At 38.7% G+C, this 27,327-nt stretch overlaps 3 protein-coding genes across 5 annotated transcripts in view; all 3 read left to right on the top strand.

Moving 5' to 3' along the window:
- Positions 1–22,653, top strand: part of LOC143863767 (ubiquitin receptor RAD23d-like) — a 47,491-nt gene extending 24,838 nt beyond the window's left edge. For 2 of the 3 annotated variants that reach the window (XM_077374526.1, XM_077374524.1), the window contains exons 7-12: positions 1,184–1,333; positions 1,413–1,478; positions 1,576–1,623; positions 2,020–2,129; positions 2,211–2,289; positions 2,937–3,291. In XM_077374526.1, coding sequence (XP_077230641.1) covers positions 1,184–1,333; positions 1,413–1,478; positions 1,576–1,623; positions 2,020–2,129; positions 2,211–2,289; positions 2,937–3,053 — 570 coding nt within the window. In that variant the 3' untranslated portion in view covers positions 3,054–3,291. Of the gene's footprint in view, positions 1–1,183; positions 1,334–1,412; positions 1,479–1,575; positions 1,624–2,019; positions 2,130–2,210; positions 2,290–2,936; positions 3,292–22,642 lie in introns of those variants that run through there. The other variant, XM_077374525.1, reaches the window with a different exon arrangement.
- LOC143863223 (protein NRT1/ PTR FAMILY 3.1-like) lies at positions 12,829–19,537 on the top strand. The gene is made up of 6 exons (XM_077373889.1): positions 12,829–12,987; positions 13,157–13,374; positions 15,355–15,590; positions 16,020–16,343; positions 17,767–18,119; positions 18,878–19,537. The coding sequence occupies exons 1-6, from the start codon at positions 12,885–12,887 to the stop codon at positions 19,387–19,389; spliced, it is 1,746 nt and encodes a 581-aa protein (XP_077230004.1). The 5' UTR covers positions 12,829–12,884; the 3' UTR covers positions 19,390–19,537.
- A 91-nt stretch (positions 22,654–22,744) lies between the features above and the next one.
- On the top strand, positions 22,745–27,327 carry LOC143863768 (protein CURVATURE THYLAKOID 1A, chloroplastic-like). The gene is made up of 5 exons (XM_077374527.1): positions 22,745–22,963; positions 25,177–25,274; positions 25,363–25,470; positions 26,908–26,979; positions 27,083–27,327. Exons 1-5 carry the CDS (start codon positions 22,813–22,815, stop codon positions 27,149–27,151), a joined length of 498 nt encoding a protein of 165 aa, XP_077230642.1. The 5' UTR covers positions 22,745–22,812; the 3' UTR covers positions 27,152–27,327.

Here is a 27,327-nt window from a genome sequence, read left to right as displayed (position 1 = left end):
AATATGCATGAATAAAACATGTGAAACTGCAAATTCCTAAAATTAGTAATCCTTACCTATATTAATCCTTTGTACCTAACCACTACAATCCTATTCTTTCTATGGACTTGTTGTTTGCTTCCAGTGAGGCTTATTACATGTTTCATGTTAACTTTCAATGACGATTCCCATAAATTTTTCGTTTAATTTCTTTAGAGTTTTCCGCTTCCCTCATTTTCTCTTTTCTAAATCCCTTACCTCCTGCTTTCGCTTCTTGCACTCGCTTCCCACTCTGGCAACTATGCTTTTGACATCGTTTTGGGCCACATTCGCATGTTGAAAGATTGATTAATAAGCTATATCCTATTTAAGCTGTGATTAAGATTTTGCATGTAATTTTTGTTACGTCATGTTCCCCCTTGTTGCCTGTGTCATGTTTACTCACTCGTCAGAGTTTATTAAGATACGTAATAATTTTAGTAATTGTCTCCCAAATAATAACAACACAGATAATTGTTGAATATCTTGGAAATTTTATTGTTTTTGTAGTTATTTTGAACTTTAAAGTCTATTTTCCTGATGGATTTTATGTTATGTTTGTTTAATTTTTTGACTGACAAGTTGGCTTACCGTCTCTTCGGATGCCACTATATTTGGTCCTAATATTCATGTAAAGATTAATCTTATTTGCAAATGGGACATGAAGACCTCTTTGGAAGCTAAAAACCTAAAACAATTCTAATTAATATTTTCAGATTTCATATTTAACTTCAAAACCATCTGCATATATAAGATAAGATGCAACTATTTTTAGAGGCATCCGAAGAGGTCCTTACTCTACACTTATTTTCGTCAAATCTGATTTACCAATTAGCTATCCATGTGCATGTAATTTACTCCTTGGCATACATTTCGTCAAATCTGATGCACCAATATGCTCTCGATGTGTATGTAATTTACTCCTTACTTGGCATATATTTCTGTCCAGTTCTTCATGCACATCCGGAGTCGAAATGTTGCCTAATTTTGTATTGTTGTCCTTGTTTCCCATTTGTTTCTTAACATATTCCAATATAATTTTGGGAATTGTTCGAGCTTTATCGTTTATTATTTACAGAATTGTTCTTAATTGTATCAGGGTATTCCTGAACAAGCAGAAGTCCCTCCTTTTTATTATTTACAGAATTGTTCTTAATTGTATCAGGGTATTCCTGAACAAGCAGAAGTCCCTCCTGTGGCCCGAGCACCTCCAACCGGGCAAGCTGTAAACCCTCCAGCCCAGGCTCTGCAATCAGTGCAGCCGGCAGCTCCTCCCAGTGGACCCAACGCCAATCCCTTGGATCTTTTTCCTCAGGTTGGAACAATATGAGCATTGGTTTTACCTTCTTTTGAGCTTCTTTAGTTGCTAATACACTTTATTTTTCTGCCAACAGGGCCTTCCGAATGTGGGTTCTAATGCTGGTGCTGGCACCCTTGATTTTCTACGCAACAGCCCACAGGTACCTAACACTACTAATGCTCTAGCTATAGATGTAGAGTGACTTTCTCATGGTGTACAATGGTTTAAACTTTGCACCATTTTGTTCCCCCATGCAGTTCCAAGCCTTGAGAGCTATGGTGCAGGCAAACCCCCAAATCCTTCAGGTTTTTCTTTTCTCTTGCAGCTTGTTAATCCCTTGCTTTTCTTCTTTTAGGGGCTGTTTTGATACGTGGATTTTAGAATCCAGGTTTTAAGTTGAAAGCGTTGTAAAATTCTGGATTTTACAACCCATTATCCTGGATTTTAAGAAATCCAGGTTTTAGAAATCTCTCTCCCATCCTGAGATTTCTAAAACTCTAAAACCTGGAAACACGGGACGATCTCCTACTCTCTCGCTCGACGGAAAGAAGGGGTGAGAAATCAGAAAAACAACAGACAATCTCGTCCTATCGTTTCTCATTCAGTCTTTTGACAAAATCCATGATTCTAAAATCAGCATAACCAAGCAACTCCTTAGTTGCATTTGTGTAGCCTTTACCACGGTCTGTTATGGTTGACAGCCAATGCTTCAAGAACTAGGGAAACAAAATCCTCACCTCATGAGGCTCATCCAAGATCATCAAGCCGACTTTCTTCGCCTGATCAATGAACCTGATGAGGGAGCAGAAGGGTGAGCCTTTGTTATGTTTGTACATTGGTGCTTATGATAATTAATGGTTGTCTATGCTTCCTAACTTTGTAAAAACTGCAGCAATATATTGGGTCAGCTGGGCTCAGCAATGCCACAGGCAGTGACAGTTACCCCTGAGGAGCGGGAAGCTATCGGACGTGTGAGTATCTTGTCACACGTACCTAATGCAAGCTTTGACGATATTTTATCCCTTTTTTTCTGACATCTTATATGATCTCCACATTAATAACTGCTAATGTCTGTAAATTTTTAATTTCATCTGTTAACGCATTTTAGTGTTAGTAACACCCATCTCATCCATCATTGTTTCTTCTTTCCGTCCAAATTGGTTTAACAATTCCTGAGGTTTACCAAGTGTTTTGGTAGATTTTGGGGGTGCCACATCATCGGTGTTTGCTTTTATGTTTTGACTCAAACTACTAGATTACTTGCGTTCTCTCCCTTGTTTGCCCATGTGCCATTGACTTTTGCCCCCCCACCAAACTACTTGAAACAAAGATTTTTTTCACTAGTAGTAGTCTTGGAATTCAGCAATCTTCGCTTTTACTCTCTTTTCTCTCTCTATATCGGTAATGACACCCCTACAACCCCTTATGTCGGTAATGACAATCCGCACCGGGAAACTACTTCAATTAACAACCAAACACTAGTTACCAATACTCTATGAGGAGACTACATCACTGCTGTTACACGTCTCGACTATTTCGTTTCTATTAACCACTGTACATTTTAAATCTGGTTTATCTGGTAATCTTAATCAGTGGGTTTTATTATGTATTTCGGCAGCTCGAGGCAATGGGGTTCGATCGAGCGATTGTATTGGAGGTGTTCTTCGCCTGCAACAAGAACGAAGAGCTAGCAGCAAACTATCTTTTGGATCATATCCATGAGTTTGAGGAGTGATTAGAGAGAGGGGAATCCAAATGGTTCAGGAGTTTCATCCTCTCCCAGACCTCCGCCAGGTTGTAATGTGGATGCATAGACTGGACTGGATGGAGAATTACAGAAGACATTCTTTCTTACCTTGTTTTCTTCTTTTCGTTCTTTCGTTCAGGATATAGTACATTAATATATGATATTTACAGCAATATGTTGGGAATCCTTGATTGAGTATAATTTATGAACGGGCTATTTCACTTGTGATGCAGTGTTGGCACCAATTCATTCAGCACCAATTAATATTTAGGTTGGATTGCAGGAATTTGGGGAAAGTTTGGGAAAGGAAAAGCTTTTCCCAATTTTCATGCTTTCCCACTGTTTAATCATGCATAGAAAAAAGTGACTTCAACCACCACAGTTGGGGACCTTTAATTTCTAAAGATCTCCCCTCCTCAGCCGTATGTTTTACACAAGATAGATCCTATGAAGTATGATTTTGACCCATTACCTATTTACGGTGGGGCTTAACAAATAAATGGTTTAGACCATCTGGGTTGGTGCCCCTTATACTTCTGCATTGAAGTTGTTCGGCCACTACTAACTACTAGAGACGATTTTTCCACTCTCCTAAAAATAAAAATAAAAATAGGACTTCATTTTCCTACCAGCCCTCTGTTATTATTAGAGTTAAAAGCATGGTTTTAAATTTCGGTTTCGCTACCGGTTTCCGGCCTCACCGAAACCGAAATTTCAGTTGAAATTCGGCGAAATGTAAAAACTAATATTTTATTTGAAAATAGGACTTCATTTTCCTAATATTTTATTGGAGTTAGAAGCATGGTTTTAAATTTCGGTTTCGGTACCAGTTTCCGACCTCACCGAAACCGAAATTTCAGCCGAAATTCGGCGATATGTAAAAACTAATATTTTATTCGTTACATAATTTCGGTCGAAATTTCGGGAAGATAATAAAAAATTAAAAAAATCGAGAATTTTGGTAGAATTTTCTAAAATTTCGGATGAAATTTTGGAAAAAACAAAATTTCGACAGAAATTTGAAATTTCAGTCGAAATAAAGTAACGTTTTGGGAATGTGTCATTTCCGTTTCGATCTCGACGGAAACCCATGACCGAAACCCGAAATTTCAGATTTTGGTCGAAATTTAAAACCCCGGTTAAAAGAGCATATGTAAGCTACCTTCTCCTTGTGACTCACGAGATTTTATATGGTGTAAGCACTTGTAGTCCCGCATTTTTCAATAAGTACTGTACATACCACATCATGTACAGACCACATCATAGGATGATCCAAACCGTCCATGTGATAGGCCACAACGCAAATAGATTGTGTCCAAAATATCATTTCCAAAGGATGATGCTAGCCCTCTATAGAGAATAGGTTGTACGTGCCCCAAAAACCATTTCTATAGGATGATCCTAGCCCTCTGATCTATAGAGGAACTTCATATTATGGAAACCTTCATAGATCGTAGGGCTAGGATTATCCTATGGAAATGATTTTCGGGGCACAACCTAACCCAACCCATCTAACCCGAAATCGGGTCGGGTTGACCTTGGGCCAAACAGAAAATATACAATAACTCAAAGAAAATCAAGATAAAATTAGAGGACGGAGGTCGGGTAGGCAAATATTTCCCAACCTGAGCCAAAATCGGGTTGAACCCGACCCAAATTGCGCCCCAGCAAAAAACATATGACTTCATTTTCCTAACAGCCCTCTGTTGTTGTTGGAGATAAAAGAGCATATGTAAGCTATTTTATCCTTGTGACTTTAACAGCTAAAAGCCTAAAATCAGGCTGCAAGAGAGTCAGAGGAACATCACTTCTCATTTCCCAATGACACTCTTAAACCGAAAGAATTCAATGAATGTCACTTTGCTCTCGTAATCACTTGCAGAGTCTTTTTTCAGTGTTTGGAACCCTTCACTCATTTCAAATTTGCATCACAACTAAGCTCACTTGAACGCTTCTTTGTTGTTTTCTCATCCCTTCTTCCGAATCCTCTCCTTTCTTTGGGTGTAAGATGGGTATAAAACAAATGTAACACCCATTTTAAGTAGAAAATAGGTGTAGAAATAATAACAAGGTCTAATACTAGTTATGATTTTTTTTTTCTTTTTTTAGGTAAGTTGGGTTTGGAGCATAGTTAGCGAAACTTCGCCGTTTAATGATTCATGTAAAACTTTTACGGCAAATCTTTTTTTTTTTTGACAAAAATATTTAAAACACATTTTAAATAAACTTTTTTGCCCAACTTATCCCCCACTATATTTTGTAAAGGAAATAGAAGGCGAGCCTTGGTGCAACGGTAAGGTGGCTCCATTTGTGACCTGGTGGTCACGGGTTCGAGTCACGGAAATAGCCTCTCTGCAAAGAAAGGGTAAAGCTGCGTACATCTAGCCCTTCCTAGACCCGAAATGGTGGCCTCGTGCACTGGGCCGCATTATATATTTTGTAAAGGAAAATGATATGGAGACCGAGGGTACAACTTAGCAGGGACTCCCCTCCATGGTAGAGGAGGATTATCTTATTATCATAAGATGGCTTCCGGAGTCCACCTCTCATCCATGGAGGTTTATTCATTGGATAGATGAGATTAAAAGATCGGGTTGAAGGAATGTCCATTCCCTTTAAGCATGTCAAAAGAAACGAGAATTTAGAAGCTGACAAGCTTGCCAGGGAAGGGGTTGCTAGAACGAGGCTTGAGATCTTTGACTATCTTTCTTCACGAGAGGATTGTTTCTTTTTTGGTTTTATTATTAGTTGTGTATTCACCATCTCTGTTGCCGGGTTGTTTGCTCTCTTTCTCCCTCTCTCTCTCTCTCTCACACACACTCTTCTTGAGGAGTACTTGGGTGATTTATAAAAGGGAAGTAATGTATTCGCCCCCTTTATTACTAGTGTATTTATGACTACATTTTTTTCACTAAAAGGGGGTGGCTACAGTAGAAAAGGGAGCGAATATATCATTTCCCTTTTGAAAATAATTTTGTTTCTTCAGGAATCAGGACTATATTAATGATGTAGAATGAGGACCATCAAAAGTGTGACAACTATCTTTCTAGGTAAACAAATCTTAAAAAAAACATAGAGAAATGCCTAAGTACGGACCACATACAACAATAAATGAAAGCATTTTCATTATTAGATTGGCCACGCCTATAATTGATCCAAATAGTATGTGATAGGCTTAAAATAATATTCTTTTTTAGAAGGTAAGCTGGGATTGAACCCACTACCTCAAGTTTGTGATACAAGGCCTCAACCAATTGAATTGTAGGTACAACCCTAAAATCAAAATTTCTTTACGAGTAATACACATTTGACCATATTAGTTTTTTTTTTTTTGAGTAGGTAAGCTTATTTTCATTGAACCTCTACCTCAAGGTTGAATAACCAAGCTTTAACCAATTGAGCTAGAGGCTCAACCCCCATTTGATCATATTATTAATAAGGGAGTGATATATTTGCCCCTTTTCTTCCCAAGGCCACCCCCATTTACATTTCTGTTTGGTTGCAGGTATTTATCTCGTAGAGTAGTGGTGTAAGTAGTCAAAAGGGAGGAGACAACCCTTGGATTTGCATGGAACTCACCTCATAGAATAGTGATAAGTAGCATTTAGTTGTCAACCTCGTAGAGTAGTGGTGGAGTGTCATTACCAATACAAAGAGATAAAAGAGAAAGAGAAAGAGAGAAAAGCATCATTCCCAAGACGTCAAATTAAAAACCACCTTTCTGTGGTTTTTGCTTGAATTTGTTGGGAGAAATTAAAGGACGACAAGTCAACAAACAGTCATAAGAAATCCCTAGTAGTCTCTAGGGATTTCATGTCCAATGGCAACCAAACATAGGCTTTTTTATGAGAAGGCACCCAAAACCCAAGTAAAACCCCTACAATGTGATCTTAATGAACTTCATGAACTTAATCACAGTGAAGAAACTGCTAAATATGAATTCCCTAGACAAATCATATCACGAAAAAAAAACAAAGGTGGATCATGTTGATCCCTTGAGTATTTTGCTTTCATGATTTTCTCTTTACAATCATGACTTTTCTTATGGTAGTCATAGGGAAATTACATCAGCACAACCATGTTTTAATAGTTGCAAAGACTCACCTTTAATAATTGCACAAGTTGAGATAGTGAAACTATCAAAATATGGCTGTGATGATATCATTTCCTTAGTTATATAATGCATTTCTATATATGTTTCCTTTGAAAGTATGGCAGGCCAATAGTACTTGTTAAGAAACACACAAGCCAACGTCAATAATGCTGAAGATAAGGTTGAAACCAACACATCCTTCCTCTCATTGTTTCAAATTCTGACTCATGGGTTTTCCAATTTGTCTCCACTCGATCACATCTCTAGCATGTGATCCCCACACAAGATTGATTCCACTAATTATTTGGTTTGGAAATGCCAGTTCCTCTCGATCCTCAAGACCCGTGACCTCATTGGTTATGTCACAGTGATACTCTTTGACTGGTGATGTTGCTGCCCTCCTTTGACAACATTCATCTCTCAATCATCAGTAATATATGCCCATCATGTGTGGGTTCACTTGTATCAATTGATCCTCAGCTAGATAATCTTCTCAATATTAAAGGTCCACTTGCTCCCGTGCTAGGCCACTCATCCTTGTAGGATTTTTGGAACATGTTGGAGAAACTATTTCCCACTTTTTTCTTAACATAGATCATGTAACTTTGGCTGCAGCTTTAAACTCTTTAAAAAGACTTTTGATCTTTTAGTGACTATCTCCTGTTAAAGTATAAAAGACTAAATACTGCCTTTCTCCAACAGCTTGAGCTATTGGAGAAGTTGGTAATTTAACATGGTATCAAAGCAAATGCCTGGGTTCAAACCTCCGGTTTTTACAGGCTCTCACATCCTAAGCTCTATCATGTCCTCAACATTCTCGTTTAGGCTTGGTTAAGAATTTTTACACCTGTCACTAGCCTTGGTATATGAATTATTCTCTTGGGATGATCTTCAAGATATACTCTACAGTGGCAACTCCACCCTGCTACTTCTACTTTGGCTTCATCAATTGTCTCTCGTTAGGCCTAACCACCCATATCATCATTGTTAACTATTTTCTTTTGTTTTTGCTATGGGCCTAGCATTGTTTTTGTTAAGAAAACAATCAAAGTTCGAATGGGCTCATTGGCATATGTATGGTGATCCCGGTCTATAGATATTGTTGGCAATAAAAAAAATTCCAGCCCAGCTGGTTCCACTATAACATGGTGATTTGAAAAAGCATGATGAAAAATATGCCCTTAAAAAGATTTTAAGCAATTGATATTTCCATTCTTCAATGTGGCGAACAAGATCTCTCCGTTCAGCATCGGACTTAGACCGGGTCATCTTGTGGCATATCAGATCAAGTGATCAACGTTCCTGGTCACTAAGCAGATCAATGTTTTTAGGCCGTGTATTTTATGTAGACCTGGCAAACAGGCGGGTTGGATTGAGTTACCCGCGGGTGCGGTTTAAACGGGTTGGGTAAAAAATGACCCGCATCCCTACAGGTCAGCACTTAGGTGACTCACACCCACTGCGGGTGGGTTGGGTCAACCCACGGGTAACCCACAATTTTTTGCTATAGGGAAATTATAGCAACAAAAACAGAAGAAGAGACTTAGAAAAAATGCCTGGAGTACCCCCATTGCAAACGAACCCTTGTCCCTTTTATACTAGCTAGGTTGCATTTCCTCTTAATCTAGACCGTCCATTTCTCTTTTTCTTTGATCTCACGGTTCGTATGGATTGCTTGTCAATGAAGTAACACAAAATGCTTGGAGTACCCTCCAAAAGAGAGAAATTCCCTCTTTTATCTGATAACTGCCCTTTGTTGCAGTTAGGAAATGCAGCCAGTATCTAGTCGAACAAAAAAAAAATAAAAATAAAAAAACAAAATGCGGGTATGTGCAGGTTCACCCAACCCATGTTTTGGCGGATTGGGTGATCTGCGGGTCAATTTTGATGGGTCACTCAAATGGCAACCCATACCCGGTCGACCCGCGGGCACAAGTCGATTTTGCCAGGTCTAATTTTATGATAAATACATTCCGGGAAGTGATAATTCGACTCCCCAAATTGATAAATTGACTCCCCATGTGTCTTTCTCTCTCCTCTAGGTTAGAGAGAGAAAGAGGAGAGAGATAGACACATGGGGAGTCTAATTATCACTCCCCTATATTCCTATTAAAAATAAAGTATGGACCACCTATTTAGATGATATAAACCATTCATTTATTCCTCCTCCTCATAGAAAGGCTGATATATTTTGAGTCTGATAATCAGTTTTTGGACAAAATCAGTTCTCAAAATCGAATAGGAACAGGGCCTAGGATGATCCTAACACCACGGTGTGAAAATCTCCTCTGATACAAGGGTTAGAATCATCATAAAGATGATTTTACAAGGTGCCAACTATGTATAGTAGGAAACAACAAATGAAAGTATTGTATCATCCAAATAGGTGGGCCCCACTACTCTTTTTCGAGGGCGTACAATTACACTGAAAAACCACCCACGTATAATGTAAAATCTCACGAATACATGTGCATTTATTGTGGACACAAAAGGAGAGTTAGATGGGAACAAGACAGAAGTCGGCAAAGGAACTCCGGATGAAACAAAATTAGGACATAAGATTAAAACAAAAGTAGGAAAAAAGATTAATGAAGGTAGAACATGTTTGGCATAAAGACATCCACTCTTTTTTATGGGTAAAAAGATATCCACATGTTTTTACCTCCTCTACAGATGTGAGGAGGCTTGCTCTCCTGCTTTCATGTTGTATCTTTGTTGATTTTTTAATATATCTGGTAGGAGTCCGCCAAACCCCAGCTTGCCCGTCGAAAAAAAAAAAACTTTCTTATGGGTAAAAACATATCCCATTGCCTTGTAAAAACACTTTTTTATGGGTAAAAAGATATCCACATTGTCTCGTAAAAACTCTCTCTCTCTCTCTCTCTCTCTGACCACCATATACTCCATGGTGGGGCCCACGGGATGATTGGTTCTAGTTAGGGCTGTACTCGGACCGTCCAATGGGTCATTTACATTAATCAATATGATTTGAGCACGCGTAAATCAAATAGTATCCATTGGATATATTATCCTAAGGTCCAAAATTAATTCGGATTGTCAACCAGATGTAGCCACGAAATTTGAAGAGCTTCCTAGATTTGACTGGAGGCTGTCAATGAAAGCAAAAACATCCTTTACAATTTAATTCAGTTGTTTTTGTATCAATTAATTCGGATTGTGGTAGCTACAAAATTCCCATCAATCTCTCCTGGCTATCTTCGCTTCCCCATCATGAACAACGGAAGTAAGGCCCAGGACACTTTGTTGGAAGGTCTAATTCGAAATGGACTGTGATCCATGTTGAGAAATAAATTAGATAAATGCGCAGATAATTGATCGATTCTGGATATGTGGATTCTAATCACTGATATGGAGAAAAAAATAGAGGTGTCAACTATCCACTCATTGTCCAACCATGGTGCTCTCTTCCAATCTGGCTGACCCCAACTAGTTTGCGACAAAGGCTTTGTTGAGTTGAGCATCAATTGAGGCCTCTAAACACACTTAAATCAAATATGGGTTAATTGAGAATTCCACAATTAATTCCTTAACTTCGATCAATGTATTGCAATGAGTTCCAGTATGTGTGCTGGCCACTTTGTACAGTGTGGTGACCGATGTCCCATACCAAAGAGCTCACAATAGCGATTGAGTATATGTACTGAGTACGAACTATTGTAATATAGTGCACACAATAAAATATATTGCGAAAAATCGTATAGAAACCCCAATTTTGCCTATTTACCTAATCCCTCCCACATGTGTATATCTCCACTTGTTGTGAATATGTACATTTCCATATGAGACATACTTACACAACACTATCAAACTTCTCATGCTATTGTTTTGGGGCTTGTTTCAAACCATATAGAGATTTTATAAGTTTACACACCTTTTACTCTTAGCCTTGGATTACAAAGCTTTCAGGTTGATCCATATAAATCTCTTCATCTAATTCACCATTCAGAAACACTGTTTTGACATCCATTTGATGGATTTCAAGGTTACTGATTACAGCTATGGCAATAAGGATTCTAATAGTGGTTATTCTGGTTACAGGTGAATAAGTGTAAAAGAAGTCCATTCCTTCTTTTTGCTTGAGCCCTTTAGTTACTAGTCTAGCTTTTTACTTATCTATAGTTCCGTCAGTTTTTAATTTCTTCCTAAAGATCCCACTTGCAACCATTATGTTTGCAACCAGGAGGTAGATCTGCCAAGGTTATCATGTTCAAGGACTCAAATTTCATCAGCATGTCTTGTGGTCTTATCATCATCACTGACCAATGTATTCCCTGGTCTTATCTCGACACTACTTAGTTTAGTTTGCATTTCTGACACCGACTCGCCGTGGAAATATAGGTTTAAAATGGCTTAAGAGTACTGATTATTCTATCAATAACATGATGCCTATTAGAGTATAGTAGCATTAGATTAGTTACACTAAAATGCTATTCAATGCCACATTAAATGTCATAAAATCCCAAAAAACCAAGCTCAAAAGGGTAAGATTAAAAAATTTCTCATAAAATGAAAGGATCCCAACTGACCTATCATGCCACCAAGCAGGGGACCAGTAAATTGCATTTTGGATTATCCTTTTAAAAAACAGTGGCTTCTAGATAGCTTTATTTAGTTTTTGCCCTTATCTGCCTTCTGGCACTATGTTAGCAAAACCATATTGATCTTGCATTTTCAGGTTACAGTTCCAGATAGCTTTATCTGATTTTTTGCACTAATCTATCCTCGTAATTGCCAAAGAGAGTGAGGGTATTTCGAGAATAATGAGACTTGTTATCTTATAGAGGTTGTGGTGAGAGGGTTGCACCAAAAAACAGGTTGTATGGTGTAGCCACTGCCGTTTGTCAGAGTCCTTCTAAAATAACACGTCTCTTCCACATGTCATCTTCCACTTTTCGCATCCAATGCTGAGAATACAAGATTCCGATAGCGAAATCTTAACCACATAAGGTCTTGTTCTTTTGTTTATTTCTCGTTTATAAAGAAAATCTTGGTATAGAAGAGAGACCACCCAAATACTTACACCTTGAAACAAATTTACTGTAAAACTCTATAATCCCAAAACACCCTTTAAGTTTGGAAGAATAACACAATGAGGAAATTTCATGAATGTGGACAGAAAACTAGCAGTAAATACCTTGTATATGATCAGTACAGACAGAGATTTATATGATGTGTGGCTGTATAAACCTGTATTTTTCAAAAAAGTACGGTAAGGCCCACACCATAGGATGATCCAAACCGTCCATTTCGAGGGCCACAACTTAAATAGGTTGTGCCCCTAAAAGCATTTCCATAGGATGAACCTAACCCTCCGATCTATAGAGGGAATGCACATTATGGAAACGTATATAGATCGAAGGGTTAGGATGGTCCTATGGAAATGCTTTTTGGGGCACAAGCTATTTTCGTTGTGGCACTCCAAATGGACGGTTTGGATCATCCTATAATGTGGGTCGTACCCTACTTTTTGGAAAATATGGCTTTATACAGCCACATATCGTATAAAATCTCGTACAAACAATAAAACTGTATCATCCCAAAACACCTTTTTAAGTTTGTAGGAATAACACATGTCCCTCCACTCAGGAAATTTCATGGATGTGGACAGAAAACTAGCGGTAAATACCTAGTAGATGATAACTACAAACAAGCTATTTATAGTGGCCTAGCCTTCTGCCTTTCACCAGTGGAATTGAAAGTAGGGGATGGAGAAGAAGGTGGAGATGGAGGAAGTAATAAGAAATGAAGAAGGGAATGCAACCCATAAGATAAAAAAAGGAGGGCTTAGAACAATGCCCTTCATCTTTGGTAAGTTAATTGTTTCATTATGTTGTTAATTAAACTTTAGCTTAACTTCCTTCTTGTTGTTTGATACCCTTCATCTTTCATATGTTGTTTCATTATAGGTTAATAATTAAATTTTAGCCTCTTCTTCCTTCTTGTTATTTGATTTGATTTTGTGTTTGTTGGTATGTAGCAAATGAAGTTTGTGAGAAATTGGCTGTGGTTGGTTTTGGAGCTAACATGATAAGCTACTTAACCCAACAACTACATATGCCTCTAACCAAGGCAGCTAATACCCTCACTAACTTTGGTGGGACTGCGAGCTTGACGCCGTTGATAGGAGCCTTTATCGCCGATGCCTTCGCCGGTCGCTTTTGGACGATAACCATAGCCTCCATGATATATCAGATAGTTAAGAGATGCACCTATGTCATTTTCTGTTATTTTTTATATAATTTCCATGAAGAAGAACAAGATATATAGAAATATAAAACACTAGCTAGCTACACTTTTTTACCCTTTCTTAAAGATTTTTACAAATCTTTCTTGGTTTAAAGGGGATTTTGTCGGGGTTTTTTTGGGCAGTGATATCCCCCCTTTTTAACAGTTTTCGTTTAACTTTTATGAAGGGGTGGAGAAGCAACAGTTAACTCCACAAGCATAAAAGTTAATGATTTTTGTTAAAGGTGGGGAAAATATCCACCGAGAGGCGTGGGGGGGGGGGGGGGGGGGGGGGGGAAGATATCACTCCCCTTTTTCCCCCCTAAATCTTTACTATAGTCTGGCATATGTAATGGGTCTTCTCCTTCCTCCCCTTCTGATTTCAAAGGTTTTGTTTGAGTCCCATAATAAGTTTTGGATTCCAAGTATCTTCTCAAAATAGAGAACAAATCAGGACTAAATTTTTTAAAAAGAAAGACAGAAATTGAGGGGGGTGTTTGTGGCTTTTTTTAGGGCAGTGATATCCTCCCCCCCCCCCTCCCCCCCCCTCCCCCCTAATATCCTCTGAAATCCCTTTAAATACTACACGACAAAACAAGTTGAGTGCTTGTTTATCGAAAGACCTTGGCACTAGGGGTGTAAACGAGCCGAGCTTGGACAGGCTCGGCTCGGCTCGTTAAGCTCAAAAGCTAGGCTCGGGCTCTGCTCGGCTCGGTCAGGCTCGCGAGTCTTACCGAGCTCGGGTTATATTAAGTTCACACCCCTCATCTTCCCTGGACAGCCCTATCTAGTGTAAATTGACTACTTTTTTTACACTATGGGGGTGGTCCAAGTAACAAATGGGGTTCCAAAAATGAAGTGACATATTTTGCCTCCCCCTTTCACTCCCTGGACAACCCTTTTAGTGTATATATTAATATATAATATATATATATATATATATATATATATATATATATATATATATATATATATATATTTAAATATATTAAATTCTTAACGAGCCGAGCCGAGCCGAGCAGAGCCTGGCCTAAATCGGGCTCGGTTCGTTAAGCTTAACGAGCCTGGAGTGCCGGCTTGGCTCGGCTCGTTAAGGATTCGAGCCGAGCTCAAGCGAGCTTCCGAGCCCGAGCCAAAATTGACACCCTTACATGGCGCAGATGTCATTCTCTTTTTCTAATGCGAAAAACACAAAAGGATAATGTATCAAATTGCGTGCCTCTAGCCTTTATGGGCTCCCCAGATTTGTCGCCAATCCAAAAGAAAATATCACACAAAACAAAAATTAAATGATATGTAGTTTGTACTGAAATACATAGAATACTGCTTTGAGAAATGATATTTCCACCTTTTTTTTTGTTTTATACGGAAAATGACTTCATCGTCAGGAAAAGACAAACAAAAGCAGGTGGAAATTCATTTTTTTTTTCTTTTCTGAAAAGACTGAGGTGCACTTCCTTTTGGGAAAAGACTCGGGTGCAACTCGGGTCGTGTTAGATCGGCTTGAGGCTAACCATAGCCCAACCCGAACCCCAAGTCAAGGATGGTCAACCCTAACCCAACCCACATCTAAATCTTTCAACCCTGACCCAACCCCTCTAACCTGTTTTTTCCAAATCGGGTCGAGTTGGGTTGGGCTAGGGCCAAACAGAGGAATATGAAAAAAAACAAAAAATGAAACATAGCCCTACGAAATCACAATAAAATTAGAGAATGAAGGCCAGGTCCGATTAGGTTGGGTTGCCCAAGGCCTTAGCCCTAACCCAACTCGAAATTAAATTGGGCTGGTTTTTCCCAATTCAGCCTGGGCCAAAATCAGGTTAAACCCAGCCTGTTAAGTTCAGGTTGAGCCCGACCCAAGTTGCACCCCTGTAAAAGACAAGCAAAAGGAGTGGAAATATAATTTCTCCACGCCATATCAGATTTTAATTTTGGTAAACTATGCAACAGGGTATGATAAGCTTGACCATGTCGGCTGTTCTACCACATCTGAGACCACCACCATGCACTGGCAACCAAACATGCGAGGAGGCTGCTCCATGGCAGCTCTCCATCCTCTACGTATCACTACTCCTAACAGCTTTGGGCTCAGGCGGCATTCGGCCCTGTGTGGTGGCATTCGGCGCTGAACAGTTTGATGAATCCAATCCGACCCAGAAGACTAAAATTTGGAATTTCTTCAATTGGTACTGTGAAACAACCCATCACTCCAAAAGCTTAAATTGTTATTTAGGCCCTGCTCGTTTAAGATTATGACAACCTATTTTGAGTGCTAAACTGATCATTGGACTCAAAATTCCATTTAAATTTGAGTCCAACAATCACTTGGGCACTCTCAATCGGTTGTCATAATCTTAAACGAATAGGGCCTTGTGTTATTTAATCATTTATACTTCAACTGTGGCCCTTCTTTTTTGGGTTGGCCTGACACATGTGGACCCTCTTTTGGGTTGACAGTACATGTGAAATTTTTAATATCAAGGGAGTTGTTAGGTTTTGAACCCATGACCCCTGCCACGAGGCACTAACTCTGATATCAAGTGAAACAACCAATCACTCCAAAATCTTAAGCTATTAGAGTTGGTATTAATATCTAATCATTTATGCTTCAACAGGTACTACTTCTGCATGGGCCTCTCTATCCTCGTTGCTGTAACCGTGGTAGTCTATATCCAGGATAATATTGGATGGGGATGGGGATTTGGGATTCCGGCCATTGCCATGGCTATCTCTATAGTAGCCTTCATAATTGGCTTCCCTCTGTATAGGAACTACGTTCCATGTGGTAGCCCGTTAACTCGGTTGGCTCAGGTCGTGGTTGCCGCCTTTAGGAAGAGGAATTTGCCTCCGGTTTCGGATCCAAACTCGCTCTATGAGAACGATAAGCTCGACGCCGCCATCTCTGCCTCTGGCAAGCTTCTTCATACTAACCAGTTAACGTAATTCTCTCTTTCTCTGTGATCCTCTTTACTGTAAATATCTAATACAGTACTAAAACTTGTTGAGTCAACTTAAAATTCTTTTGAGTTGACTCACTTGCCGGTATGACGAGTTGACTCGCTAGGAAATCAGTTTCTATGAGAAAGTGTTGGAATACCCAAAAGACTCGAATGCACACTGTATTCATGGTCAAACATCTTAAACCAAGAGAGCTTGCATGCTCTATACTGATATCTTTTATTAATGGGGCGAACTCGGCTAGTTTTACACTTTATTATTGACTTTAGAGGGCTTTCAAGGAATTGCAATAGCCTAGTTAAACCATGTAAAACAATTTGAGTTCGCCCAATATCAAAACATGGTCGTGTGGATATCACTAGCCTTCGCCAGAACTAGTGAACTACAGGCCCATACGAAACTAAAAGCTGGTTTAACAATCAATTTTGAATCTCAAGTTTCTTATTTACAACTATATATTTTACTTCCACAACGCACCATCAAATGTTGTACACTTTTTAATTAGATTGTATCGGTTGTTACTAGTGGTGGACATGGTTCCGGTTCGAACCGAGGAACCGAACCGAACCGGCACATATGGTTCGGTTCCATATTCATATGGTTCGGTTCCGGTTCTGATATCCTGGAACCGATGGAAATTCGGTTCGGTTCTGGGTTTGGGAACCCGGAACCGAGAACCGACCCTCACCTTAAAACCCAATGCCTCATCGCTTGATAAAATCACCCCACCCCCTTTTAATTCACCCTTCTTTAACGTGTTGCTTTGCCTTTAAAATTTTAATTCACCCCCAAAATTTGTGCTCGATTATTCCAAATTTGTGTATGTTTGTAGGTCATATATAATTTTTGCATTGCCCAAATTTGTGCAAATTTGTGCCTGATTATTCCAAATTCGTGCATGTTAGTATTTGTAGTTCATATATAAACAGGACCGAACCGATTATAAATACGTTTAGGCAAAATATCTACATTTGGTGAAGGTCGGGTAAACCCAGAACCGAACCGAACCGAACCGATTATATATGGTTCTGGTTCGGTTCGGTTCGGTTCCAAACATATATGGTTCGGTTCTGGGTATACCCCAAAACCGAACCGAACCGAACCATGTCCACCCCTAGTTGTTACACTACTCAAGATGCTATCAGCAAAATATGAGTAGTGTCATTATCAAAAAATATTGTAGTGGGATATCAGTGGACCACTTTTGTTGCTTATTTGAGTTCTATTTTTGTGTCTAATTGGGTTTTCCACTTTCTGAAGAGTGATCTGAAATTAGTGTCTAAAAGATTTTTTTTTTTTTTTTTGAGTGTTTATTAACTTGGGTCAGCCAAAACTGAGTCAACTCGGATGAGTCGATGATCAACAAATTGAGTTTTTATACATTGCTCATCTTCTATGTTGCAGCTTTTTTGATAAGGCTGCCGTTATAACTAACGAGGATGAAATAAAATTCCAAGCACCAGACATAACCCCAAACCTATGGAGGTTGAACACAGTTCACAGAGTGGAGGAATTGAAAGCGGTGATCCGAATGGGACCGATATGGGCGTCCGGAATCCTACTCATAACCGCATCGGCCCAACAAGGAACCTTCTCTCTACAACAAGCCCGGACCATGAACAGACATCTCACCCCGTCCTTCGAGATCCCGCCGGGCTCAATGTCCGTCTTCACCATAGTCTCAATGCTCACCACCATAACTCTCTACGACCGCATCCTCATTCCGGTGGCCCGCAGGATCACAGGCCTAAACCGCGGTATTGTGAAACATCCAATTACACACTTTTTTGTGATTGTTTTGAGAATTTTACTAATGTTTTTAAAACTTCTTCATTGGAAACATATGTAAAATCAATACACCTCAGCAAGTGCCCTTAGGGCACTCGTTAGCAAAACCCATTTTTAATATGGATCGAGGACCTGCCATGAGCATGGATTAAATTTTCGGTTTCGGCTAAAATTTCGGAGTTATCCGAAACCTAAATTTTAGCCGAAATCCCAAAATTTCGAACGAAATTTGGTATTGGCCCACGAAATCCTGGATTTTTGGGACGAAAATTCGATTTTCGATCAAAATTAGTTAACGGAATAAAAAATTATTATTTAATTATAGATGTCGACGGAATTTCCAAAATTTCGAACAAAATTTGGTAAATTTCAGAAATTTCGGTTTTGGTACCATTTCGTTTCGGTCTTCGCCGAGGTCGAAATTTAAAACCATGGCCGTGAGGCAATAGCTAATTACTCTGTGAAACAACCAATTACACACTTTTTTGTGATTGTTTTGAGAATTTTTACTAATATTTTTAAAACTTTTTCATTGAAAACATATGTAAAATTATGTTTCCAATGCACCTTAAAAAGTTCACGTAGGGCACTCGTTAGCAAAACTCATTTTTAATATCAAGGAGTTGTTGGGTTTGGAACCCAAGACCTGCCGTGAGGCAATAACTAATTACTCCAAAACCTTAAGCTGTTAAGAGTTGGTGTTATTTAATCATTCATACTTCAACAGGTATCTCCTACCTCCGACGAATGGGCGTGGGCTTCGCCATCTCCGTCTTGGCCACACTTGTCGCCGGAATTGTCGAGACTAAACGGAAGCGTGCAGCCGCGGATCACGGCCTTATCGATAGCCCCCATGCTACCATACCCATATCGGTATTTTGGCTTGTTCCCCAATACGGCCTTCATGGAATTGCGGAAGCGTTTATGTCGATCGGACATTTGGAGTTCTTCTACGATCAGTCGCCGGAGAGCATGAGGAGCACGGCGACGGCACTCTTCTGGACCGCCATTTCGGCCGGGAGCTATGTTAGTACTGTGTTAGTCACTGTAGTCCACAGGACTACGGATTGGCTACCTAACAAGAATCTTAACAAGGGGAGATTGGAGTACTTTTATTGGTTGATCACATTGTTGCAAGTTTTCAATCTCTTGTATTATGTGATGTGTGCAAAGTTCTACACTCTCAAGGCCTTACAAGTACGGCCCAAGGAAGAGGTAGAGCTTGGGAACCGGGTGTAAAGAAAAACTTTTCTATTGTTAGTTTACACATGAAATAGGTAACTTGGTGTAGTTCTCCTTAGATGTGCGTATGTAAGGAGATGTCTATGTATTCTAATTGAATGGAGTAGCAAGATTAATAAATACACTCTTGGAATTAAAAGTATAATTTACCTAATTATTTGAGGAATGTTATGGTGAGATTAGGGGTGGCAAAATTGGCCGAACCGAACCCGAACCGAGCCTAAACCGAACCGAAAATTCGGTTTCGGTTTGGTTAAACCAAACCGATTCAAATTTCGGTTTGGGGATCGAACCGAACCGAAACCGAATATTTCCAATTATTATGAGTAAGGGGTGGCAAAATTGGCGGAACCGAACCGAAACCGAACCGAAAATTCAGTTTTGATTTGGTAAAACCAAACCGATTCAAATTTCGGTTCGGTTCGGTTTGGGGGTCGAACCGAACCATTGCCACCCCTAGGTGAGATGCTATATTATGGTGCAATTTTATTAGACAGTTTGATTGGAGATGAATGATGGGGACCACCCAAAGGAAAAGAAAAAGGGTCATGTGACTCTCCCCAATCATATAGACTCGCATGTTATTCAATAAAGGGGTGTTAAAAATGCAGTGGGGCTCACATGGTTGGATGATCCAAACCGTTCATTTGTTGGGTACCAACTTAAATATTCCGATCCTAGAAAATCATGTGCATAGAATGATCCTAACCCTCCATTCTTTCAACATATTACAGAAACCTACTTCAAATTGGAGGGTTGAGATCATCATATGGAGATGATTTTTGAACAATGGCCCAAAACGTACCCTGTAATTGGACAGAACCTAGATCTATTCGGGTGCAAATTTTACTCTATAAAGACCGGACCAAGATTCTCGCTGTTCATGTTCTGACTAAACCTTCGATTGAGTTGGCCCATGGATAATTATCCCTCCCTCTCCCACTCATTCTAGTTTCCACCCCTTTTCTCACCACTTTCTACCCCCTTTTTTTCCTTTTTTTTTTCCAGGATTTGCTAGCGACCATCGCAGAAGGCATTTTGCGGGTGGGCTGTTACATGTGAGAGCAGTCACCTTATGAATGAGGACAAAATCTGCTGAAAAGTGAGCCTCGGTGGCTTCTCTCACATGCAACAGCCCATCCACGAAACGCCTTCTGCACGATGGTCACTAGCAAATCCATTTTTTTCCACATCACATTTTTTTTTTCCTACTAGTTAAAAGGCACGTGCGGTGTCTTAATGAACTATTTCGATTGCATATGAATTTAATAAGAAGAAAGGGAACTTTATGAAAAGTATGACTACCGATTTATAAAAATACAAGGATCTATTATTATTTTCTTAAAGGAAATAAAAGCACAGAGCTGAACAAATTTTAGTTTATAACTATTCTGAGATTTGAAGAATGTTTGAGTGTGAAACCACAATTCATGTTGCATTGTTCAGTATATAAGTAGTAAATAGAAGCTTACATGTTGTAGCTAGAGAAGAAGAATGGAATAGCTATATTGATTACAATATAGTATAATCAGTGACCAAAGAATGAAAAAATTTCAAAATTTGTTGCTGTGTGCAACTGATACTAACAAACATCACCAACATGTAAACTACCTGGATTACCATTACCCATAGATATTGACTGGAGGTGATTGTAACTATATGTGAAATTTAAAAAAGAACATTAAAAAGGCTGAGATTGTAACTATATGAACTTCCGAAGGCACCAATTTGCTAGGAGAAAAAATAAACTACCTCTAACTAAGGACTTCGCAATCATTAAGTAATTATGCTAAACCACTGAAATTTATTTGAAAGCAGTACTTAGGCCTCCTTAACTAAGGACTTAGTCACTCAAATCAGAGTATATCCCTGTCTCATTACCTTTAAGGTTTTTTAGTTTTAATTTTTCTCACTTTTTTCGTTGTTTTTAGTGACAATTTCTGTGAGAAACCCACTACAGAATAGATGATTACCTTATTTGATTAATATTTACTGTCAACATCAGCACGCTAGCTTTGGAAGAGCCTTTTGAGTTTTGATTTTTCTCTCATTTTCCCATATTTTCAGTGGCAACTTATGTGAGAAACCCACTTTAGAATAGAGGGTACCATCTTTGAAGTTGAAAAAAATAATAATCATGGGTTTAGAATCGTCCCAATGTACGTCATTAAAGCAAGATTTTGATTTAGAATGTTAAAGATTATTGAGCCCAATAATCAGTTTTGGAAGTATTTGCAGGTATACGAGGCGAATGAAATGGCAAAAGTACCCTTCCAAAAATGGTTGTAATGGGTACTTTATCTAAAAGACATATGGGACACAGAAGGGGTTCAAAGAAAACATATTATAGGACAGGGAAGAATGAGAGAAGTATCTGAAGAGGCATGGGAGAGGCGGAAATGACCAAAAACACACACAACTAAAGAAAGGAAATACATGGGGAATTAATGCAAAGATGTACAGGACACAGAAGGAATTAATGCAAAAGAGTGGAAGAACTTAACCCATGATTCTCGCTTTATATATAGTAAGTAAGTATATAAGGATTTTCATCCACAAAAGAAGTCTCATGCTTTGCCTTATTTGCAAGAGCAATCAATTCACAAATGGAGTCATCACATTTGAGAGAATTTTGCAAATCAGTCTTTCCATCAATTTGTGACCAAATTACCCATGGTTGATTTTTTTTTTTTTTAATTGGTAAGCTAGGGTTTAATGGAGACCACTGCCGATATATTAGAGAGAGGGAAAGATGATACAATAAAAGCACAAAACCATCCCTAACTCAGAACATGCAAGAGGAAGAGAATCAAGGGTCAGCACATATGCACGACAAACACTAAGCCTAAGAGATCTAAATGCTCAATGCTTGTGATTTTATTTTTTCTCTTTTTTTACTCATAAAATGACCAAAATATTCGTAAGCAGGGTAGAAGTGGGGTTCAGTAAACCTGTACGGTTGTGGCTCTTTGGCTTAAAGTCATGGGTTTGCTCCCTATTGACGCGAGTTCGAATCCCCCAGGCCTACCCGATGTGCATGGTTTGTGGGTGATTGCGTGCATCGATAGGGAATAATCCCACCCTAAGAAATGGAGTAGGGATACCCTAGGTCATTTTTAAAAAAAAAGTGGGGTTCAGTAAGTGTCTTTAGTAAGGAGCCCAAGGGCTGTTTGGATATGGGGAAAAATTTATGGAAAAAGAGAGGTTGTCCTTATAAATTAAAGGCCAGGAAACAGCAGTGGATTTTCGATAGACAGAGGGCCAATCAAATTATAGTTGGTGCCACGTGGAGTTTGTTCCAGGTTGGTGTTTGGATATCCCCCAACCCAATTCTCTTAGCTCTACCCAGTAGTAGGTAGAAAGAAAGTTCAAATTTGTAGCCTTTTCAGGGTCAAAGAGCTTCTTTGCTTGTGCTTGGCCATGGCAATGGCTTATGCAGGTGCTTCAATGGGAGCCTTTTTGGGTCCTAGTCTTTCATCTTCTTCAACTCGGTCTCGCTCACTTTTACTTCCACCTCATCATTCCCTCTTCCATACATGTTTCTCCACTATTCCTGCCTCTCAGTTCTCAGGTACAACCTTATATTTCCTTCATTTTTCTGTCCTTTCTTTTGATATATAATTGTCCCTTATCTAATATGGTGGAATGCTAGATATGTTGTTGGGTTTTTTGGGGTTAGAAAGCTTTGGTTTGGTGGGGGCATATCATAATTCATAATCAATTATCTAATCAACTGACTGAGGTAATGGGCATATTATGATTAATTAGTTGACTCTAGTAAAAGGAAAAAATCATTATTGGTTCACCAAAATTCATAATCAATTAACTAATCCTAGTCAACTGATTCAAGCAATGGGCATATCATGATTGATTAGTTGAATGTAGTAGTAAAAGAAAACAAAAATCAATTATTGATTCATCAGCTCTGAGAAAATTACCTAATTATCCTTAATTTAGTTTCTGTAAATACAAAAATTAAAAGGAGGTGGGGAATGTGGTGCTTTCCCCAAAATTCAACAATTGGCTTGTCTAATTCAGGTCACTGATTTTCAGTGTCTTACTTGTCTTGTTTTATTTCAACTTCACTCATCAGAAAACACTATCTAGTAAGGCTAGCAATGTATTGGAAATATAAATTAAGGTTTCTACAAATTAGTTGGTGTTCTTGTATAATTATTTTTATGACACACTCTTCAATTTTGCCTCTTATCAACATAGCATCTATAAAAACAAGAATTCTTATTAGCCCTCAAAATTGATATAAAGATGACTGTGATAAAACTATCAGCTTGATTTCATAACCTGGGGTTTAGTATCCCCATATGCTAGTCAAACCCAGACTATTTAGGTAGGATTTTCCCTCTTTGTTCTAGCATACTAAACATAAGGTAAGATTTGGAAGTGATTCCTATTGTGGTTTATCATACCTTGTTGGCAGTGTCTCTAGATGTGTTGGCTCCTAGTTGTTGGTCTTTAACTTTAAGATGAATGTGTGTTTGCTAAACAGAAATTTTACATTCTGACATGTTTGGCTACTTTACTTTAGGTTATGGTTCTGTCTGGTAAGAACAAACCCATTTGAACATTAAATATGTCCAACAATTTTTTATTGATTCAAATTTTCTTCATTTGTATTGAAGGAAGGGAATAATCATCAAGATTATTCATTCTTTTTTATGTAAGTGAACAAATAATTAGCATATTTTCCTTTCTTTATTTTGTGGGTATTAGGGGTCTTTCCTCCCGAGATGTCGTGAGGAATGCTGTTTTTTTCCTATGGCTTTTGCTTGCTATTTTGTCGAGTTAGAGGCTTCCCCTCCTCCTTACTCTCTTTCTAGGGCTACGGCTTCCTGTATTGATAGCTAGAAGGTTTCCCCTCCTCTTGTATGGTCCCAACTTTTATATATATAAATTTGCCGATCCACCCCGGTGTCGTTATCTTTCCGGGTTAAAAAAAAAATGTCGTGAGGAATGCTTTTATTGAGCAGAATGACAGAATTTCTAGCAAAATGCTGTGGAAATAGGAATATGAATTTCATAATTGTGGAAAGCAATACATAGTACACTACCTTTTTTGCTGAATTTCACTTATATTCTAGTTGTGCACTGGGATTCAGCTGGATTTATCTTGTTCTCAGTCTGCTCAACGAATTTCACTCATAAAAAAAAAAGATTAGATCTTTTCTTTTTGCCATATACTGCAGAATAATCCCTGCAAGTGAGTCTTGATTGTTGATATGCATGACATGACCAAATGTGAAAATGTTTGGGTTCTTTTAAGGTTTAATGTTCTCTTGTCAATGAGTTGTATGTGTTTGAAACGTTGAGTCCCCACAAGGATGTTTCTATTGTAAAAAGTAAAAACCTTAAAACCTTTAATGTTAAGCTACAGTATTGTTGGGGTCAACGAAGAGCAGTTCATATATTTATCTTAAATTAGAGCAATGACTGGAATGAATTATCCATTTCCATTAAGGCTCTGTTCCTTTAAAATTATGACAACCGAGTGAGGGTGCAAAACCGATTATTGGACTCAAATTTAAACGTAATTTCGAGCACAATAATAGGTTTGACACTTACAATCGGTTTTGTCATAAATCTTAAACGAACAGGGCCTTATTGTTTTCTTGAGTCTATTTCTAGTAACCTCTTCTGCAAAACAAAAGGGTATTTTTTTTTCCTAGCATTTAATGCCTGTATGTCAGCCCAATAGCTTTTATATCTTGATGGAGAGACCTATGAATTTTGAATGGGTGATAAGCTCTTCCTTTCTTTTGTTAACAGAGTCACGCAAATTTTCTCCTCTTCGGATAAGAGCCTCTTCCTCTGAAGAGACCAGTTCTGTTCAAGTTGAAGAAATCTTTTCAGATTTAAAGGAGAAGGTAGTAATCTCATTCTCCCCCAGTGAGAAGTATTGATTATGTTCATTTCTTGATTCTTAAGTCATTTCATTTTTTATTGATGCAACAGTGGGATGCACTTGAAAACAAGTCTACAGTAATTGTCTATGGAGGAGGAGCGATAGTTGCGGTTTGGCTCTCGTCTATCTTGATTGGTGCAATCAACTCAGTACCTCTGGTTGGTGATTTTAACTCCCTATTTTCTTGGGTGGCAACTTGGTCCTAATAATCTTAACCATCAGATCAATGTGAATTTCTAAGGCCCTGTTCGTTTAAGATTATGACGACCGACTGTGAGTGCCAAACCGATTATTGGACTCAAAATTAAGGCCCTGTTCGTTTAAGATTATAACAACCGATTGTGACTGTTAAACCGATTATTGTACTCAAATATAAACATAATTTTGAGTCCAATAATTGGTTTGGCACTCACATTCTGTTAGTGATTTTGCATTTTCAAAATCATGTATATTACATGTTTTAGTGTTTTGGAAAATATTTTATCAAAAGCGTTTGGGAAAAAGAAAATGTTTTTTTGGAAATATTTGCTTTTACAAAAGGATGTAGAAGTGTAGTTGAAAAGATAGTCCCGTACCAGATGAGAGAAAAGAAAGAGAAGGGCTTATAAAGCACTACATTTTCTAACTCTTGTTGATTGCACATTGGGTTGAACCCATGGTTGGACCCGCGGGACGGTGCAACGCACCGTTCGCACACGCGCACGCGAGCGCGTGCGCGGCGTGGGCAATGGGCTATAGGGCGCACTTTGCACTTCGCACGTACGGTCAAAGGGTGTGATCAAATGGGTTGTGTCCCTTCCCCCAACGGTCATGTGCCAAGGGGGTGCGATCCACACCATAGATGGTTGATCTAATGATGACTGTGTTGGAGAGAGGTTTTACTCAAACCAACAGTCACCTCTAGAATCGATCAGGACCATTCAATATCAATGGGTGCGATCTAACGGTCAGATTTCAAACATTCTGGAAAGGTGCTCTGTAGAGGTGTTTTTCACACTGAAAAGACACCAGATGGTCTATAAAAATGTGCAAACTTCAGTAATTTCATATAGAAATCGAATTGGCAATTCTGATAGACTTTACACTCTCTTCTACACTCCTACAAAAATCCCCAAGTATTTCTACATACTTTTTTTTCTTTTGTTTACTGTTCTAGATACTGTTTTTCTGCAGAAACAGAATCTAGAGATTTCTCTAAGGCTTGAAATTTCGGAAGGGCATTTCGGGTTTGATTCCGCTAGTGCTACGCGTCATCAAACATTAGTAGGGCTTCCCTACTAGGCTTCATTGTATCTTGGAGGCAATTCGCGGATCCCCTTTGCACACTACTAGTGGGGGCGAATCTTGTCTTAAGGAAAGTGATATCACGCCTTGAAGCAACAAGTTTCTGTTTTCTATCATCAACAGTACCCTCAACAAATTTTCCAACACATTCGACTGTCATAATCTTAGATGAAAAGGGCCTAAACATTTGGAGTCCAATAATCGATTTTGTATCCACAGTCGGTTGTCATAATCTTAAACGAACAAGGCCTAAATTATTTTTCGTAATAGATTGTTTGGTAAACTTGTTTGTAATGGTTGCTTCTCACCAGCTTCCAAAGATTTTGGAGTTAGTTGGGCTTGGATACACTGCTTGGTTTGTCTATCGGTACCTTCTCTTCAAGGTAACAGAAAAGTCTACCAATGTTTGATTCTTTCAATCGAAAAATAATTGATTCACTGAATCACAAACCACTTATTTCTGACATAGAACATCTGTTTTCCCAGTCGAGCCGAAAAGAATTAGCCACTGATATTGAAGCATTGAAGAAAAAAGTTGCTGGAACAAGCGAATAAGCGCAGGTTAGATAATCCGCATTTTCATATCAATGATTCGAGTTTATGTAGGTGTCCTATATAAGAGGGCATTTGGGTGCTGCAATTTAATCGCAGTTTTTTTCTCCTGTGGCTTTGTATGATTTGCTCACTGTAATGGCAGACATAAATTGATAATTAGCAGATTTCTTCATAAA

Source organism: Tasmannia lanceolata, unplaced genomic scaffold (genome assembly GCF_043159265.1).
Source record: "Tasmannia lanceolata isolate RefF3 unplaced genomic scaffold, GAP_Taslan_0.1 ptg000044l, whole genome shotgun sequence".
Classification (NCBI taxonomy): domain Eukaryota; kingdom Viridiplantae; phylum Streptophyta; class Magnoliopsida; order Canellales; family Winteraceae; genus Tasmannia; species Tasmannia lanceolata.
The sequence above is the reverse complement of the archived record's forward strand: the minus strand, read 5'-3'. Positions and strand labels throughout refer to the sequence as shown.